Source organism: Achroia grisella, unplaced genomic scaffold (genome assembly GCF_030625045.1).
Source record: "Achroia grisella isolate CSIRO2021 unplaced genomic scaffold, CSIRO_AGI_Agris_v1 utg512, whole genome shotgun sequence".
Lineage (NCBI taxonomy): Eukaryota > Metazoa > Arthropoda > Insecta > Lepidoptera > Pyralidae > Achroia > Achroia grisella.
In genome coordinates this window covers 2440782-2459998 of record NW_026712906.1, presented here as the reverse complement: position 1 = coordinate 2459998, position 19217 = coordinate 2440782, and the positions used below count along the sequence as shown (strand labels likewise).

The following is a 19217-nucleotide window of genomic DNA, read 5'->3' as shown; positions in this document are numbered from 1 at the left end:
ATAATAATAAATTAACATACAACTAAAAATAAAGTAAACAAGTTCTAATTTAAAACAAAGCCACGTTTAATTCATTTCTATCCCATTAGTTTCGGCTGCCTAGAGAGAAGGTTGTTAAAGAACCTCAAGTTGCTCAGCTTATATCTGAAGTGACCTTTCTTCTTCAACCGGCCCATGTGCTGCAGTGTCCTCACAAGAGGCAGGAATCGATACAGTCCGTTCATTTCATCACCAAGGCAGAAAAGAAATGAGGATTCAATATAAGCTGCAATGATATTAATATAAGTTAATCAGGTCTTAACATCAATACTTTTATGGTAAACTAGCTGTTAACCGCGACTTCGTCCGCATGGATTATAACTTTTTTTTATTAAAATAAAGAATATTTCTAAAATAAAAGTACCCTAAGCTACTCCTACATACTAGTACCCATCTGCGAGTGAAAGTCCCGCCAAAATTGGTCTAGCGTTTTCAAATATTTTAAGAACAGACAGTTATTATATTTAATTGTTATTTTTTATGACAATAGGTGCTGTTTATAGTTCCATATGTATTTAGTGAAATATTGTGAATTTTGATATTACAAATGGCACTTTAATTTTATTTATATTAGATAAGGTTTTACCTGTTATTCAAGTTTCGACTAACTTGGAAGCTAGGAGGCATAAGACCTTAATCCTCTGGAATGATAATGTAAGAGATATCACCGTTGCCACTTGCCATTCCTGTTACCAAATATAAACCTATTCCACTTACAAGAGCTTATCGCCGTATCACTTTTGTCTTCCCAGAACATTTTGCATTGAGCTATATCCATGAAGCAGTGATTCTGAAACATGAGGGATGGTTCCCGTGCCACGATACCAGGCACTCCGCACACAGGCGCATAGGTCTCTGGGCATTTCTTAAAATATAATATACATAGGTAATTTTATGTATTTTTTTAGGACTACTCTAGTGCTGTTGGCCGCAGCTGGCCTTTACAGCTTCACCGGACGTTAGGGGGCGAGTGCAGATGGCACTCCAAACCCGCGGAAGGACTTACGGAGCGGCTGAAGGCCAACTACTGCCTGACGGATACGACTTTAGTCTGAGGGCACTACTAGGGGTTCGAACCTTGGCTCAGGCCGTCGTAATATCGATCCCTGTTTGAATTGGACGGGGGATCGATCGGAGGGGTGGACGAGGGATCGATCGGAGGGGATAGATTAATTTTATGTATTCATAGGTACGTATTGTACTTAGATACTGTTTAACATATTTACCAATATGAATGAGAACGATGTTTTTATATGTATATTAATTAATGTAAGCTTTCCAGGTTTTTCCTATTCATCTTAACATGTTGTGAGTATGGGATTACATTATGAAGCTTAGATCAGAGGGTCCTGCATTGTTTGCTACGCCCCGTTTATTTTAAGTCAGCTACTATAATAGCGTCTTACTTGATAACATGAGGCCACTCTTACCCTGTTTTCTATTAGTCGATAACTAGGGTTTTTGTAGATATCTTAGGTAACAGGTTCAGGAATAATTGTATACTAATTTTGTCGTTATTGGGAATCCGTCATTTGTGGTACAAGCTATAGTTAAAACAAGTAAAATACCTAGTTCATAACATCTATTTGCTATGAACTAGGTATTTTATTACAATACATATATTCGCTATTTCAAGCTGACATTAGTCATTCGCATCCCCTTTACGTGATGGTTGAGGCCTACCCTTTTGGTCCGGCATCAACTCCGGGGCAACAAACCCCGGGTAGCTGACTTGTGAACCTGTTTGGGCGGGATTTGACATAACAAGAAATGTAATTGACTAAACTTAAGAGCCATACTTGGGAACATTTAATTGTTTACATTTTTTTATTTATGCGCATCAGGTTTATAACTTATGACATTCATACGAGGTATACGTTATAACGTTACGTTTATTTGGTTGCAAGGTTTTCGCCTAATTTTATTGTAGGACTTTACTTACTTTCGGACATTTATGATAACAAGAAGATAAAGTCGGTCTGTGATAGTGGTCATCACTTATATTCTTTGGTATCGTGATCCACGGCTTAAATACTTTCTGCGGTCCGAATCTGTTTAATATAATTCTTCTGGTATCTATATTTAAGTCTGTAACTGGAATCTCTTTTACAGGAAGATCAAAAACGTGCGTCGAAGCAAAGAAAGTATCAACTGTATCATTTATATCACTATTATAATTAAATAAACCATCTACTATAAATATATTTCTATTTATTGAATTTCTTTTCGTATTTTTGTATAAATTGTCACCATTACCTACATTTGTATCATTTGAAACATCAAGCCCATCGCAAATGTAAGAATCAGTGATTATAAACTCAATGTTATTCTCACAATTATGCTTCTGTAGTAGACATTCATTATTGAATAGTCTAATTATAAAACCATTATTGTCTTTTCTAATACCACATACATAAGTTGTGTTCAATAGATTCTTAGAACAATCATATTTTGCGCATTTAATTTTTATATCGGACTCTTTTATATAATTATTTAGTATCATTTTCGTATCACTTGTGCCAGTAAATTTGAAGGTGCGTTTGCAGTAATCGATATTTATTAAACCATAAGCTGAAATATTACTTTGTAGTTATTTAACGCAGTCGGGTAAATTTGCCAAGATGATAAAAATGACCTGAATCATGCTCACTGGTTCCCGCCAGCGTACCTATATACTGATAGCAAAAACGAGGGCACTATTCCATTATCATATATTTTATAATATTATAAAGAGGAAAAGTTTGTTTGTTTGAATTTGAATAGGATCCGAAATTTCGATTGAAAAATTCTTTCACCATTAGGAAGCTACACTATCCTTGGGTTACGTAGTTTTTTATAGAAAGATTGCAATTCCAGGTATGATAGTAAGAAACACCGTCAATTACAATTTTAATTACAATATGGAAGCGGGGAACCGCCGTAATCGCTAGGTATAGGTAGGATTAATATGGTATATTTATCATTGATAAAAAGCCATTGATTTGGTCCAAAAGTTACAATATAGAAACTATTTACCTACTTTTCTCATCTTCCACCTGACATCCATATTTCAATAACTCACAGACACTTTCAAAGAATCTGAGTTGAACACCTTTAGTATCCACTCTGATTCCACAAGTAGCCTCTCTAGTTTCTTCATTGCAATTTAAATACGCGCAAAACTGATGTTTAGTAGTAAAGTTTTGCTTTGATATTGCAGATATTGTATAAATACACAAACATGGTATCAATAATATTTTCATTTTCCAATTGCAGCCTTATCAGCAGTGATTAATTTCTCTCGTGTACCTAATAGCACTAATAGTAAAACACTAGTAGGTATCTAAGTACATATTTGAAGTTGAGCTAACTAGGTACTTGTGATACTTACTAATAATAATTAGACGGAATAAATTTATACCTACATACGTAATACGTTACCGTACCGTTTACATCAAATTACACCGTTTAATGAGAAATGTAGATATTGCATTATAATTGCTAATTATATCGGCTTTAGGGACACTAGTAGGTAACTTAAACGTCGAATCTCGGCTCAGGCCGTCGTAATTTTAATCTCCGTTTGATAGTATGCGTAGAATCTCTGTAAACCTATTATATGGTTAGTAGTTGCTTGCATTAGGTATAATGATTTTGAAACTAAAGTAGGTGCCTACCTACGTGCTGAACCGATTTGAAATAAAATAATGGGAGAAAAGTATGTACGAGAAACTAGTGTAGTTACACATGAATTTACAATTACAAACTATTTTATGCTAAATTCATACTATTATCTCCTGTTCATACTATTTTCTCCTTTTTTTCAGACACCTCAAATGCTGTTGCTCGCAGCTGGCCTTTACAGCTTCACCGACTCCATGTTGCCAATTTTATATATGGCACTGGCAACTCAATGTGACAATTAATTTCTCAAATATACACTGTACTTTTTTCGGATAAAGTTTAAATTCTAGTGAAATGAAGTCAAAATTCTTTGGTTGACATTAACATTAGGGATTGCGATTCTCATTCTTTTGGAAAAATATCGATTATTGAATCGATTGAAATCGAAATTCTATGAATAGATTAATTATAATCAAGGTTCAAAGATTGATTTCACAAAAAGGGTCTATAATTTCAATTAGGAATGGCGATTTTTTGTGAGCAAAATACTCTGATAACTCGATTAACAAAATTCAAGATAGATTACTCAATAATCTAAATGGAATTATAGTGAAATTCTTAATAATATTTCTTAATAAAATAAAAACAAACACAACAAAACATAATGCAATCTTTAGATAATTCGTTTCAAAGTTTACATCGATTTTCGGATCAATCGATCTCAAATCCTTCCTGATTGACATTTGACATTACATCATGTATTTTTTTATTTTTTCTGAATAAATTCTGTATGTCCATTCGCTGTCTAGGCAAGGTTGTTTCGCTTTCATTTTACATGTAATAGATTTTACTATATACTTACTAGATTTATTACAGATATAGAAAGTCTAATTACTTATAAATAAAAAATTATAATGTGAATGAATGTTTTACAATGGCCCTGAAAACAGATGTGGTAAAACCAAAAATTATTAAAACTTTTGAATCGGACGACTTCGAAAGATTGCTAAAAGGTTTGCGAATTGCAACATGTATGCTCACCGAGTCTCATCAAGTTGGTAAGTAGAATATAAGACTTATTTTACCTTTACAAAATCAGTAGTTTCAAAACATAACCTCACCTATTTTTGATCATGATGATGTGCCTTGTGGAGAGACCAGTGAATGAAAAAGTTAGTAGTTATCCAGTGAGGATAACAAGGTTACTCGACCTATCTTGAAGAATCACCTGGAATCAACCATGATAGCTTTCAGGTGTTCCAGTATGGTGTGTAAGTTGACCCGACAGGTTATGAAATATAATATGTTAAAACTCATGTAAATAACCTTTTTTAAATTTTTAAAAGATTTTTTAGTTTTTATGTATGTTTTAGAAGTACTGCAGTTTAACTGGATGTGATTGTGAGAAAAAGAAAAATTATTCTCATGTGGTATAATGTTGTGAAATACTTGAAACTTCAATATTACTTTTATTATTTTTATGTATAAGGTATAAAACAGCTTATTTCAGAGATGTATTCTTTTTTCAACTTCCAAACATTCTGCAATTTTAGTCTCTGGAATTTGTAACATTTATATAAAATGTTATTATTATTTACAGTCGATGAAAAAAGTGTGTTAAAGCGTTTGAATGCTTTAACTATCAATGGACCCGCTGACGGCAACTGCTGCTCGTGCTGTGGTGTTGGTCCATTTAAAACTAGAGAGCAGCAAATAGCACATTACAAGCATCACTGGCACACACATAATTTAAAAAGAAAGCTGTTCGGAAAGACTGCTTTGTCTTTAGGACAGTTTAATTCTAGACAAGGTAAGTACATCTTCTCTTATTAATATTATACATGAAAGTTATTGGTATTGATGGGTTTATTACTTTCATGCAAAAAATATTGAATGGCTTTTGATTAAACTTTACAGCAATATAGCTATCAGAATAACATATGGGCTATAAATTTCCCACCGGTGAAACTATGGGCACAGCTAGTATACTCATAAATCAACATAGTATTAAAAGTACTTTTTTTATTTTTTATAAATTGTAGGTAATGTTTGTTATAAATTAAAAGTACATTATTAGGTTTATTAACAATTTTTTGACAAAATTACACATAGTAAATGTGTTACACATAGTAAAACATATTATCCAACAAAAGGGTAGTTTTTATTAACTTTCATGTTAAAATTACTAAGCTAACATATCTCTTATTTTACAAACTGAATCTCACACTGTTCTCTGCATGAGTTTTCATATATAGTATCCTGCATACATTTACATTTTGATTTATGTTATTATTTAGTAGTAGGACATTATTATTCTACTAATAAGTAGTAGGATGTTCCTTGTTATAGAACATGAAGTGCATCTGTAGTTTTTGTTATATAGTGCTGCTAATTATCTATGTATGCACAAATACCATAGTGTAATTAATAATCTGTGGTATTATGTTCATGTAATTCTTATTTTGTTACTGTTACAATTGTGTATGTTCAAGAGAGTAAAATATACCAATCAAAATTTATAGATGTGTCTGTGATTCTTTTAAATAAAGGTAAAAGAATATTCTTTGTTGCAGGTGACTCAAGTGTATCAGGCAGCGATTCAGAAACAGAGGGTAACAACAGCACCCCAGCAACTGATCTATTTGCTGCTGCTACCAGGCACTGTAAGGCTTTCTTTACTAATAAGAAGGGCCAGGTGTTCTGTATTTATAGGTGCATATTGCATCATCGGAAGGTAACATTGCATTGAGTAAACTGATGAGCCATAACTACTGAATTTACTACTCATACAAATATTGTGATTGTAAATGTATAGTATATTGTTAATACATTCTGAAGAGATGTGAAATCGCCTGATGAGCATATACAAAACTTGTAGGTAACAATATTTTTTAAAGTTATCAAAATGTTCAGTGTATATTGAATTGTTAGATACATTTTTTTTCATGATTTTACATTATTTAATAATCAGAAACTGACTACAATTATTTATTGAAACTCCTACATTTATTATATTTATGACTTTAATATTTAACAAATTATGTATGTGATGGAAACACATTTATATTATATTATATAATCGTTATTTATATCCACAAAATTATTTATTTATTTACTTATAAATCGTATCAATCATCAGTGAAAACCACATAGAAATCCATTAAATTGCTTTCAAGACTAGTTTTCACAATGTTTAATACACAGATACACAGGCATACAAATAAATAAATAAATATATAATTTTAACCTATTTTACAAACACCATCCTTTACATTTAAAAATACTACATGCAGGAAGAACTATCCACTGATGGCGATGGAAGCGCATGGGTGGAGCGATGCCAGCGTCTGACAATAGCTGGGTATCAGCGGTGGGCGGTGCTGATGGTATCTGGCGGGCACTTCGCTGGCGCTATCTTCTCTGGCGAAGTACCGGTGGTTCACAAGACGCATCACTCGTACGTGACCCGTCGAGGACAGGGACAGGCGCAGACAGCTCGCGACCAGCACGGGCCTGCACCACGCTCCTCCGGGGCCAGCCTCAGGAGGTACAACATGGCGCAGTTCTTGGAGGTGAGTCTGCCATTGAATAACTGGTGCGCTGAGTATTATATAACTAGTGCAGGTGTGTGTGTATATATGGTAATTGAATTGTTATCGACAATTTTGTGAAACAACTGAATTCATGAAACCATATTTTATTAACGAATGTAAAAAACTTCTTAACATATATGGCAAGTCATATAGTAATAAATATTTATATATGTAAGTATATTAATTGTAATATATTATAATATCATAGAAAATAGTAAAGCTAGAACTTTGTACCTATTTTTACGAAAATTGCGCGCATATAGATATAGAGAAAGAGAATGTTTATATTTTTTTTATTATACATAAAAATACAATAAATTAATAAAAAGCACCATTAAACACATTACCATGTGTTTGACACACACACACACACACGCACACGCACACGCACACGCACACGCACACGCACACGCACACGCACACGTTATTGTTAAAAAATATGCTTATATTATTGCTGGTTTAATTATCTCTTTGTATTTTTATTATGGTCGAATTGCGACCACTGGTATGCAGAGCTGGGCACCGGTAATCAAATAGTTTGTTAATCGTTAATCCGCTAATAAAAAAGTTAGCTTTGTTAAACGTTGCATTTCAGAAGAATTAACGCAAGTTAACGTTAATCCGTTAATATATGTAAAATTGCATTTTTATATCGTTGCATTAGTGAACTTATAAAACGTGTTGGTTTAGGTTCTGGAAATTAACAGATTAGGAACAAAACAAAATACTTGTATAATTCAAATGTGTAATTTAATCCTCGGCCATAAGGTGCATATTCCCTCCCTTCATAAACATTAACAAGTTGAAGTTCTCGTCTGAAAGCGAGGCTCGTTTTGGTGTTAGAATGTCTTTACCCATGGAAAACAGACGTTCAACTGAAACGCTTGAGGGCATAGCAGTATTATATTTGATGAATAGGTTTATGAATATCTGTTCGCCGAGGAATGCAGCATCGTTGAATGAGTCTTTTTATTTCATGTCCAGCCACATTTTAACGAGACTTTGTGCTTTACTCTTTAAAAAATTGGACAAAGAGCTCCTTCTTTAAAGAGTTTTCTATAGACTGAGTGACAGAATTGAAAAAGTCTTCCTCGTCATCATCGTTGCTCCCTCCGTCACTTAAACTATTTCTGACCTTCGAATTTTCCACTGCTTCTTGTCGTAAAGCAACTTCTACCTTTTTTCCATGCACTTTTTTTAACGATTAACGGACTTCTGCATTATTAACGGAAGTTAACGTGTCCGTTAACTTTTTTAAAAGTTAATCGGTTAATCAAAATGTTAAATTAACGGATTAACGAGTTAATGCCCAGCTATGCTGGTATGTATTTATTATATGATAGAGATTTAGATTCAATGAAATAAATTCTACCTGTAGTGGATAGAACAAAGTCTTCTGTTTGAGTATTTCTGTCTATATATATTAGTTAGTAATATAACATTTATTTTAACAGCACGTTCAAGAAATCATGGCTGGATGGGCGGAAGACCTGGCCGGTTGTTCTTTAATATTATATCGAGCAGTAGGATCATTGAATCAGTCTGCTATATTTGGGAAAAATTCACCTCTAAATAGAGATGATTTCAGAGTGAGAGCGCTGCCATTCCCAACGAAAAAGCCTACATATAAAGAAGTTCAAAGGGTTCATCAAACAGTCGCCAGTATGGAAGTTTATGGTATGTATATCAGTACATATAGCTAGTATCCTTTTTGTATTAAATGTATGTTTTCTAAATAATACTTATTTTTAAATTAATTTAAATGTTTCTCTTATATCTCATCGCTTACTTCACATTTCTTGTTACTAGTTGCTATCATCTGTTTGAGTGCAGCTCAGAAATCTTTGATTACATATAGTTGATTACAATATGCTTATAGATTAATTGTAAATTGCATGTCTGATTCTATTTTATTATTACCTTACAGAAACAATGGAATTATTCCAAAAGGCTTTAATATCATCCTTCGGAGTGAACCCGGCATCTTCTGAAACAAATGTTGAACGGAAAAAGACCCAAAAAAGTCCTCACAAGCCTATAGATAGGGCGAAATCCAGGTATAGCAAAATATATTAATGAAATAAAATTAATATGATTGAAAATGCTTTTATTCTTGAGTAAAATCTTTAATTTTAAAACGGCTACACTTCACATGTCTAAATGTGTTAAGACAGTACTATTCTATCTCAAATTTCAATTATAAAGTGGCCTATGTAAACTTGACCTTATGTTTTTTTTATTAGAATAGAAATCAAAGTTATGACATGCCTAATTTTTTTATCGTTTCCCAGAGAGCGTGCCCCACGTGAGTTGCCAACACAAATGGTGTCAAGTGAAGACGAAGGCCCATGTTACATCGACTCTGAGACACCTGTTGATTGGATTAAGACATTATCAGAGCAAAGTAACAAAGGGTTTATTACCAATTCTAGAAAGGATCTTCTTAATGACTGCAATATTGCATGTCCGGAGAGTTCTGACAGTGAAGTTGAAAACATGCCAGAGAAGAAGGATCAGAAGAAGAAGAAGAAAAAGAAACCTGATGAAAATAAACAAGAAAACAAGCAAGCTAAGAAACAGCCGGTAAAGATTTCACCGAACGTTAAAAAGGTATGTTGATAAGCTGTATTATAAATCACATAAGCGCAATGATTATAACTAAGACACAGCCATCTAGTCTCAAGATAAACAGAGCTTATGTTACGGAAAACTGGTTGGAATACTTAAATACATTTTTTTGTAAATACATTCAAATACAAACAATCATAGTTATAAATATAAATGTATGTATCGTGCCATGAATAGAATCCGCGACCATCAAAAGTAAATCGTCAATAAGGTATTTTCATTTTCAAATTGGTTGTCCGTATTTGTTTACATTACACGATACTTTTACCAAAACGTATCGTGTAATATACACAAATAGTGTCAAATAATGAACCATTCAAAATTAGTCCATACTTAAACAGAATAACTGCTTAAGTATATTTTGTTACGATTGGTAATCGGTTTCTTTGTGAACTATGATTTTGACTTTCAGTTGTGGAAATTAATATCCGGCGATCAGTGTGATAATCTGGCGACGATACTAGAAGGTTGGGAGAGTGCTGAGGAGTTGGAGGCAGCATGTAATATACAAGACCCGGCTGATGGCAATACAGCACTTCACAAAGCTGCTATAGCCGCTAAACCAGAATTTGTTACGTAAGTAAAACTTCACCACTTTATACGTTACTTTTATAAATATTTACTATATTACATTGGAATATAAATATTAATTAAGTAGATTATTGTTTGTAAATAGTTGCAATCTTAGCATATTTGCTTGTAAGTAGGAATAACCAAATTTTATTTTGGTGTAATTTGGGAGTCTGAAGTCTAGACTAACAAAATATCATATTAGACGTAATAGGTATAATTCTAGATTATACATTAAGTTGACAATATTTGTGTAAATGCATGTTATCCTTAACTTATATTTTGAATAACATAATTCAATTTAATTCCAACAGACAGTTGTTAACAGTGGGCGGTAATCCTTGTATAAAGAATCACGATCTGAAGACACCATACGCGGCAACACCAAACCCAGATACAAGAATTGCTTTCCGATTGTTCCAGGGACAGTTTCCTGACAAATATAACTATGCTAAGGTCTGTAAAGTCTATAATTCAGGGTTATTTATTTAGTTATTTTTTTAGTGTATAACTCAAGTAATAAATGTTTAACTTTTCATAGTAACAAATGGTATGATTTTGTTACCTCTTTATTTAATATAATTATTTGACGAGCTGCGTCAAATAATTATATTCACACCCTTCTCAAAAATTATACAAATTAATTAATGACAGAATTAAATTAATTTTTGTATGTTAAACTATATTGAAAACATAACTGAATATTTGTTTATAATATATGAATTTAAACTTTATTGCAGTCACAAATTCCGGGCCCGGTAACTCCAGAACTTCTAGAACAGGAAAAAGAAAGGAAAGCGCAACAGAAGCGCGCGAAGCGACAGCGAGACCGGGAGAAACAAGTAGAGAAGATACGCACCAATAAGTTCCTGCAAATGACTGATAAGGAAAAGGTATATACACTATAATTATGTTAATAATAATATGTAACGACCCATTGGCATGGCATTGTTTCTTGTTATAGGAAGTAGGTTTGCTATAGTAAAAAACTAGTGATTACTAGTTATTAGACCACTGAGTGATCCCTCAGTGGTCGAAAATCGACTATAATCAATTTATTATTCAGTAAGACAAACAATATTAATCTATTCTATTCTCAAAGTGACCACAGAATAAACAAAAAGTACAAACATACATGGTTGTATTGATTTAATATATATATATATATATATATATATATTATGCATAATTAAAAAAAATACTAGTATTGTGTATTCTTTCTTATGTGTGCAAATTTCATGCTACTCATTTCATTTTTTGCGCGTAATTTTGTAAAAAGTATTTTACAACATTTTTGCTTCACGTATTAATATTATGGTAATAATAATATATCCTTGATATGGTATTCACATGAATTACTTAATACATAATAAATAATCACAATCACTGTTAAAACAATATTTTATTTTCTAGACAAAACTAGACGCGCCTCGGTGTTTCCTGTGCGGTACGCAACTACCGAAGATGCCATTCGAGTATGATCAGTACAAATTCTGCAGTATTAGATGCCTTCAAAACCATAGGAACGTTAGACCCTTGAAGATGAGTGCGTAACGTTTACAATTATATCGTCAGTTCTTTTCAGTTCTAGAATATTTTCATTGAGAGTGGAGGTATATGCTTTTTTCTCACTTTTTTCTATATGCTAATGCATTGTAACGCCATCTAGTGATAAAAGTTATAATTATAAATTACATGAAATGTGATATTGAAATAAGAACAGTGTTTTTAGAAATACTTCTTTAGTTTGAAAATATTTTTTAGTCGTCTTTTATCTATGAGTCTTAGATAAATAGCAAAAAAACTAAAAAGACAGTCAATTTCACAAGTATTAACATGTTTACAGTTTCTTAAGATCTCAGAAAAGTGTCTCGATGATGGAAAGAGCTCTGTATGTGCTCTGATGTGATGTCATGGATGTTCGTTACCTGGTATATAATGTTGTTTTATTTTTACTGAATGACTTGTTTATAAAATGAGTGCAATATGGGTATTTTGTAATTTCTTTTGACCCCTAATTTACAAGTGTTATATAATAATAAATAAATGTTATTCTCTTTAACATTATTGTCATGTATAGACTTTAATAACATTTTAAAATACATTGTCCAATCAGACAATTTCAGTAGAAATTGTCTGTCAAGTGTATTTGATGATGTAATCACAATATTTGAGGCCTTATTTTAATTTACAAGAACCTCATAATTTATTTATTTAATACTAATATACTTTTACAACTGTAATACTATAATGATGTGCTTGTTAGCTACTGGGTAAAATCAGAATCAACATAACACTTGACATACCCAATGTGTGATGGCACACCAAGAGGTATGTCCATCATAAAAGATGTGTACAGAAATACAAGTAGCTACAAGTCCAGATTCGAACTGACGACCTTGGTGTCTAAGTTGGGTTAGTAGACTGGTCAAAAACCGACCTTATAGACGAAGTCTGCTTAGCTTAGTAATCATATATAATAGGGAAGGGGATGTATCCTATCGGGTCGACCTCCACGCGGTATCCCCTGGAAACCATCGTGGTTTAATCTTAATGGTTTCGCCACAATGGGCTAACTGACCTCATTTGATCTATACTGGTGCTCCGCCAGCGTATACTGTTACTGCCCTAACGTTATATATTTCCTGATAGTAATAGTTATCGTTTTATTAACGTGTTACTTGCGCAGTCATGTTTCTAGCTAAATTTTGGCGCAAGGTTCATAAGTGTTCCATCAAGGTTTATTGGTGCGCCAGTGTAGTGTAGGTGATAGTATCTTTTGTACAATTCAACATAATTTTAGTGACGTATTTCATAATTAGTATATGTAAGAATTTACAAGAGAATATCAATACTGCATAATCTTACCTGTTTCTTATGTTATAAACGCCGAAGTATGTAAGTATGGGTGGGTGGATGGATGGATGGATGGACGGATAGATGGATGGATGTTATTCTTTCACGGAAAAACTACTGAATGGATTTCAAAGAAATTTTACAATGATATAGCTTATACATCAGAATAACGCAAAGCTATAAATTTAATGGGGGTGAAACCGCAGATATGGCTAGTAATCAATATATTTTTTTTTATTGGGTTGTTTGGGCTATTGTCAGATGTTTGTAGCACCTGTAGCACTGCGACCTACATAGATCTATTGTGCTCGCCCTTAGTAATAAATAAGGCGTATATGTTTTTATTACCAAGGCAGATTTTGGACAAAATTATTTTTGTGGGTCACCTGTTGTGTTGTGTCACCACTGTCACCTATTTCAGCTTTTAAGATGTATTTCAGTTATTAATATATTTAAATGATTTGTAAAACAATGTTTTTTTTTAATTTGCAATAAATAGCCTTTCCAAATTCACAAATAAATCTTTAATTATATCATTTATTAATGTAGAACATTTTAGTCGCTTATAAACGTCAAGTTATCTGTATTAATATTTTTTTTCCTACCGGCCGGTTTAACAGATTATTGAGAAGAACTGGCAAGAAACTCAACTGAATTTCTTTTTTTTTAAATACGTTATATACAATGTGTACTTATATAGGTGTCTATGTTTAACATAAAATGAAAATACCATGCATGAACTACTATTGTCATGTTTGTAATTTAAGTAATCGTTTAGTGAGTAATGGGCTTTGCTCAATAAATATGAATTAACAGATGTTTTAACTTCATTTAAAGGTAATTCTGGTATATATGTCCTTTGGTATCTATCTTATTCTAATTTTTTATACCCATTCCCATTACCCATTGACTTTTCTAAACAATACTTATGAACAGCAAGTTTGTCTTAAAATCTAGTAATGACATATTTTAGTAATAATATAATATGATATATTTCAAGATGATGTATTAAAATCTGTCTCCTTTATATAATATATATATATATATATATATATTTATATATAACAGTTTAATAAAACAAATAATATGTAGCCATCAGGAACATATTCAATAATATTTTATAACCTATGTTAATGATTCGCAAATATTGCCAAATATCTTATAGATTCCTCATAGATATAATAAGTGTAATAAAAATATTAATAAAGATTTTTTTAATTACATGTTACTTTTATTAAAGTTCTGTTAGTACATCTTATCTGTAGTTAGAACGGAAATGAAGATTTGAGTGGTTGCCCCAGCTTTTGCAATATTTCGTATTGATCCTTAATCGTTGTAGAGGAGTCAGTGGATAGAATATGTATTTTAAAAGTATGACGTCACATGAGTCTATTATAGGGTTCTGGTCTAAACCAGTATATTTTAGAGGTACGAGGCTATACTTAGTTCTTGCCTTCGACTGCGTTGCTGTGTTCTACCCAATACATATATAACGGATTGTGTTATTGAGCTATTATTTGATATCACGACTGCAACAAAATTATATAAATTATTTAGTTATTCAAGTATTAAATAAAATATATATAATATTTTATTCAATACTTGAATATTATGCATAACCTACATAATAAGTTATGATTTTAGTGACCCCGAGTGTAGTTCTACTATTTGGTACTAGATGTTCAGTTTTATTTCAGAAGTATGAAGTGTTTTATCTTAAAGCGTGCGACGAAAAATCTTACAATGTTTATTATTGAAGATGTAATTAAATGATCAGTATTAATTTAAAAACCTATCTAATTAATTAAGAAACTGCGGGAAGTAGAGCGGATTATATTTTAGCGGAACAAGCAGAGAAAAAATTAACGAACAAACTAAATAAATAAACATAAAAAAGGACCATCAGTCTATGGACAAATGTCCTCGGTAGTTTAGCGGTTTAGCACACCGCTTTACTTCGGATGCATCGTCGCGGATTCGATTCCTAGTACGGTGCAAACAGTTGTATTCATGAGAATAATTGTATCGGTCTGGGTGTTTTCTATATAAATTTAACATATATATTACGTATGTATTAACAAAAAAATGTCTAAGTATTTATATCATTTGTTTAGTACCCACAACAAAGCTCTGCTTACTGTGTTAATTGTCCAGTGGTTATTTACTTAAAAAATTATATCCCTTACAATTTACTTACAATTTATTTTCTGTTAGATAATTTGTTTGCTTGAAATTGTTTTCTTTACAGTGTAGGTCTTACAATAAAATAGGGTATAAAATGTTCTGCATCTTATTGCCATAATCAGAAGGCATCGTGATAAATTCTTGGTGAATTTGTCAATGTTTCTCATCTTATCATCCTCCACTGGTGCCCCGCCAGCGTAAACCGTTAGCGTAGGTGGGTGCACCATTCCATTATCATCCATAAAAAAAAAAAAAAATAGGGTATAAATGTTCGCCCCATAATCAGAAGGCATACAAATTACAATATTTCTTATTGTGCGCGTGCGAAGACTTTTTCGATACGTAATAACGTTCGTGGTGAAGAGGATTGTTGACCCAATTGCTAGCATGTCCGGTTGACCTCCACGCGGTTCCCCCTAGAAACCATCATGATAATTTTTGGTGAATTTGTCAGAATGGGCTAACTGACTTGAACTCATGGTCATCTTATCATCCTCCACTGACGCTCTAACTGACGAAATCATTTCATTATAAACACTAAAACAAAATATGTGTATAATGGTGTTGTTCTCGGCCGACCCATCCCATCCGATTTCCTGTGTATCTGAATCTTTGTTACATCATAACTCCTAAAATATGTATGTGTCCTTTATGATACGGTTTCTTGTTGTATGTTGCTAAGAAAGAACACCTTTACGTATTCTTTCTTAGCTACATTTTAAATCTGTGCAGACATTTAAGGTCATTTAAGGCAACTTGAATATACATTTTACTTGTGCCGGTAATTACGTAAGATTTTGTATTACCTACATGTTTTAATATTATAAAAAATTATTACGTTCACGGCTGCATTGTTAGTGGTGGTGAACGACAGTCACCTATTTTACACTTAATATGACATTGAGATCATTAAATAGTAGATTTGAGTAGATAGATTCAAAGATGTAGGGACGAGTGTACTAGTACTGTAGCTATCAATGTAGTCGGGGAAGCAGTGAAAGTAATATTGTTTTTAACTTTAAAATGTAATAGCGATCTTAAGGCCATCTAAACTACAAATAAAGTTTGTTATTATATTAGTCTTTCGGTCTCCGGAGATTTAGAAATATTAATTAAAGTTTTTTTGGCGTTGGTCAGATTTATTTTACGATCTTTTAGTCTAAGTCGAGGCTGTAAAAGCAGGTTACGATTTTTTTAAATTAATAAAAGCAGTTCTAATAAAAGCAAGTTACGTTATTTTTTAACGGCATTTTTGCTCAAATTAATAAAATATAAAAAGTAAGTTCTAAAAACTTATCTAAGTCTCTGTTGACGGGTTTTTTTCTTATCACAAATGACACGGAGAGTCGTATTACAATATAATAGAAATGAAACAGTCGCCAAGGGCCGACAAGCAGCAAAAAAACGGGACCACGCGGTTGAAATTGCGTTTCTTACAACTTACAGCGTAACACAAAAACTATTGAACCGATTTTAACGGCATTTTTGCTCAATAATATGAGATTCCACTTGTCACAAAACGTTGTAATATAATAATATAAAAAGTAAGTCTCTAAAGCAAAGTTAAAACTCTATCTAAGTCTCTGTCGACGGGTTTTTTTCCAAGAAATACCGAAGTTTATATACTGTTTTAACAAAAAGTCAATCATTGATACTGTAAGTCATAAAGTAGAATTGGAAAAACAAAAAACAAGAAGAAGAATAAATTGCCAAAAAAGAAGATGACTTGTTGAAAATAGTGAGCCGTGTGGATATATCGGAAACTCAATAAAAATAAATGCAATAACTTTGAAAAGGAATTATTTGAACTGATGTATTATTAGGTTGAGGATGTCTATTTTCTGGTTTATCATTATTGTTTTTTTTTTACATGTTGCTAATCAATGCACACTAGACTATATACGGGCGTTTAAGTTGTTGATTATTAATATTTTATATAATAAACCTTGTTTTGTTCCAAACAGATAGAGATCTACGCAGAGATCTGCTCTGTTAATATTGTTTCGCTGATATTTGTTTGTTGACTATACTATAATATGTTGACTATAATACATACCTACACTAGCAGATCCAAGCGACTTTATCTGAGCCACATTTTACCCATTTTTGGAACATTTATCATTGCAGCTACGCTCCTAGGAATAGGAACAACTAATATCACACTACTCGTAGTGATGATCGATCGACTCGTCGTAGCGTGATGATATAAAGCTTCTTTTTTTCCGAATAAATGGGCTATACAATAATTAAGAAATTTTCAAAATAGTTTCAGTAGATTCAGAGATTACCTATAACCTTAACTTCTTTTTATTATAAAATTTGTAAAATATATTCCTTTTCCACGTCTGTTCGCGACAATCTAAAAATCTAATAAATGGGTTTTCATACGAATTTCATCCGTCAACAGAGTGATTTCTGTGAAAACTTTAGGTATATAATTCGTTAAAATTTTGTGGATAGTATACTAATGATCCGACGAACGTCTTACTGAAACTTTCAATTTTTTTAAATCCACAGCATAGATCGTAGAACCACCTCTTCAAATTGTGAATATATTTTGGACATAAAAAAAATCCGTTAAAATCGATACGGTTTTTTGGGGGAGTCCTATATATATGTATAAATAGATGAAATAAAGAATATGCCAAATTGTGAATATATTTTCCACACAAAAAAAAGAACTTTAAATCTATATTAGGGGGAGACCTATATATATTATGTATATAAAGATATGAATTAAAGAATATGTCGCTCGCTTACTACTAAACTGCATAACTCAACAACAAAAGTTTTGAAAATCAGCCTATATTTAAAACATAATTGAGTTTTTTAAGTTAATGCAATTTAGGGTTCAGCGTGCGATATGCAATATGATTTAGTTATGAACCAATAATGGTAACATTCCTTAACTCTGTGTAACATTCTACTTTATCTATGTCCTTACAATATTTGTTGTCATTGTTTTTCCAATCGTCCTCCGTAACAAACAATAGGGGAACGTGCTTTTCATGCGCGTACGCTCTACAAAACCACGAACATAATCGCAAACAATTACAAATAGTGTTATTTTATTTAGAACCTTATGCGTATAGGAAAAAAGATTACAATAATCGCAAATAGAAATTTTATAAGGTGCGTTTCGGTGCGGTGCACATGGAGGCGGTCGGCAGCGGAGCGACCATCGAGTGTGGTTCCGGTGGGGTCGATCACCAGCGCTGGTAGTGTGATCGCGCCTTTATATTCATTCGTAGGCAAAGACGCGTCCGTACCGAACGTAAGCACGTTTCCGCGCCAAAATCGTGTTCGAACTTTAACTCGCGATGTGATTTGTTTTTAATTTCAGCCGTTAAAAAAGGAATATATAGTTTTTAAAAACAAAAAGGTTTTATAGTGTAGAGGTGACTGTGACTGTATTTTATCTAGTTATGAAAATAATAAAGCCATATTATATTTTGTACGTAAAAAAATAAGACAAACTTTAATAATGTTCGTGGTTTAATAATTAGGTATGAATTGTTTGGTGAAATAAGAGATATTACGAAAATGAAGATGAACTGGAACTCTATCACAGCATTATTTGTGCTGCTTTTCGCAAAAAGTATTGGTAAGTAATAATTAATTACTTGTTTATAGTTAATAATTTTTTTAGATACCCAAGTTTAATAATATGAAAAGGCTATTGTATTTGCTTCTTTAATCATAGATTAATCAAATATTAATATAGATTTGAAAATAACTAATTAA

The 19217-nt window shown here is 32.3% G+C and overlaps 3 protein-coding genes across 3 annotated transcripts in view; 2 read left to right on the top strand and 1 right to left on the bottom strand.

Moving 5' to 3' along the window:
- Positions 1–65: 65 nt before the first annotated feature.
- On the bottom strand, positions 66–4006 carry LOC131846795 (uncharacterized). Its single transcript, XM_059196199.1, has 5 exons — positions 3807–4006; positions 3059–3630; positions 1982–2610; positions 757–904; positions 66–265 (listed from the first exon to the last, which is right to left on the bottom strand). The coding sequence occupies exons 2-5, from the start codon at positions 3279–3281 to the stop codon at positions 78–80; spliced, it is 1188 nt and encodes a 395-aa protein (XP_059052182.1). The 5' UTR covers positions 3282–3630; positions 3807–4006; the 3' UTR covers positions 66–77.
- Positions 4007–4440: 434 nt separating this feature from the next.
- LOC131846697 (tRNA endonuclease ANKZF1-like) lies at positions 4441–12167 on the top strand. Its single transcript, XM_059196065.1, has 11 exons — positions 4441–4700; positions 5243–5452; positions 6216–6376; positions 6936–7214; positions 8690–8912; positions 9163–9292; positions 9527–9845; positions 10276–10439; positions 10748–10889; positions 11174–11326; positions 11847–12167. The coding sequence occupies exons 1-11, from the start codon at positions 4577–4579 to the stop codon at positions 11985–11987; spliced, it is 2046 nt and encodes a 681-aa protein (XP_059052048.1). The 5' UTR covers positions 4441–4576; the 3' UTR covers positions 11988–12167.
- Positions 12168–18731: 6564 nt separating this feature from the next.
- The window catches only part of LOC131846765 (hemicentin-2), a 92591-nt gene continuing 92105 nt past the window's right edge, over positions 18732–19217 (top strand). Inside the window, exon 1 of the mRNA XM_059196158.1 lies at positions 18732–19077. Coding sequence (XP_059052141.1) covers positions 19017–19077 — 61 coding nt within the window. The 5' untranslated portion in view covers positions 18732–19016. The remainder of the gene's footprint in view (positions 19078–19217) is intronic.

What these genes read in the sequence shown, in the direction of transcription:
- LOC131846795 (XM_059196199.1), bottom strand. Translation starts at nt 3,281, where the DNA reads ATGAAAATATTATTGATACCATGTTTGTGTATTTATACAATATCTGCA. An exon ending in TCAGGTGGAAGATGAGAAAA is followed by an intron (nt 2,611 to 3,058) that starts GTAGGTAAATAG and finishes GTAATATTTCAG; the next exon opens with CTTATGGTTTAATAAATATC. An exon ending in TGATACGGCGATAAGCTCTT is followed by an intron (nt 266 to 756) that starts GTAAGTGGAATA and finishes ATATCATTGCAG; the next exon opens with CTTATATTGAATCCTCATTT.
- LOC131846697 (XM_059196065.1), top strand. Translation starts at nt 4,577, where the DNA reads ATGGCCCTGAAAACAGATGTGGTAAAACCAAAAATTATTAAAACTTTT. An exon ending in GCTAAACCAGAATTTGTTAC is followed by an intron (nt 10,440 to 10,747) that starts GTAAGTAAAACT and finishes TAATTCCAACAG; the next exon opens with ACAGTTGTTAACAGTGGGCG. An exon ending in AAATGACTGATAAGGAAAAG is followed by an intron (nt 11,327 to 11,846) that starts GTATATACACTA and finishes TTTATTTTCTAG; the next exon opens with ACAAAACTAGACGCGCCTCG.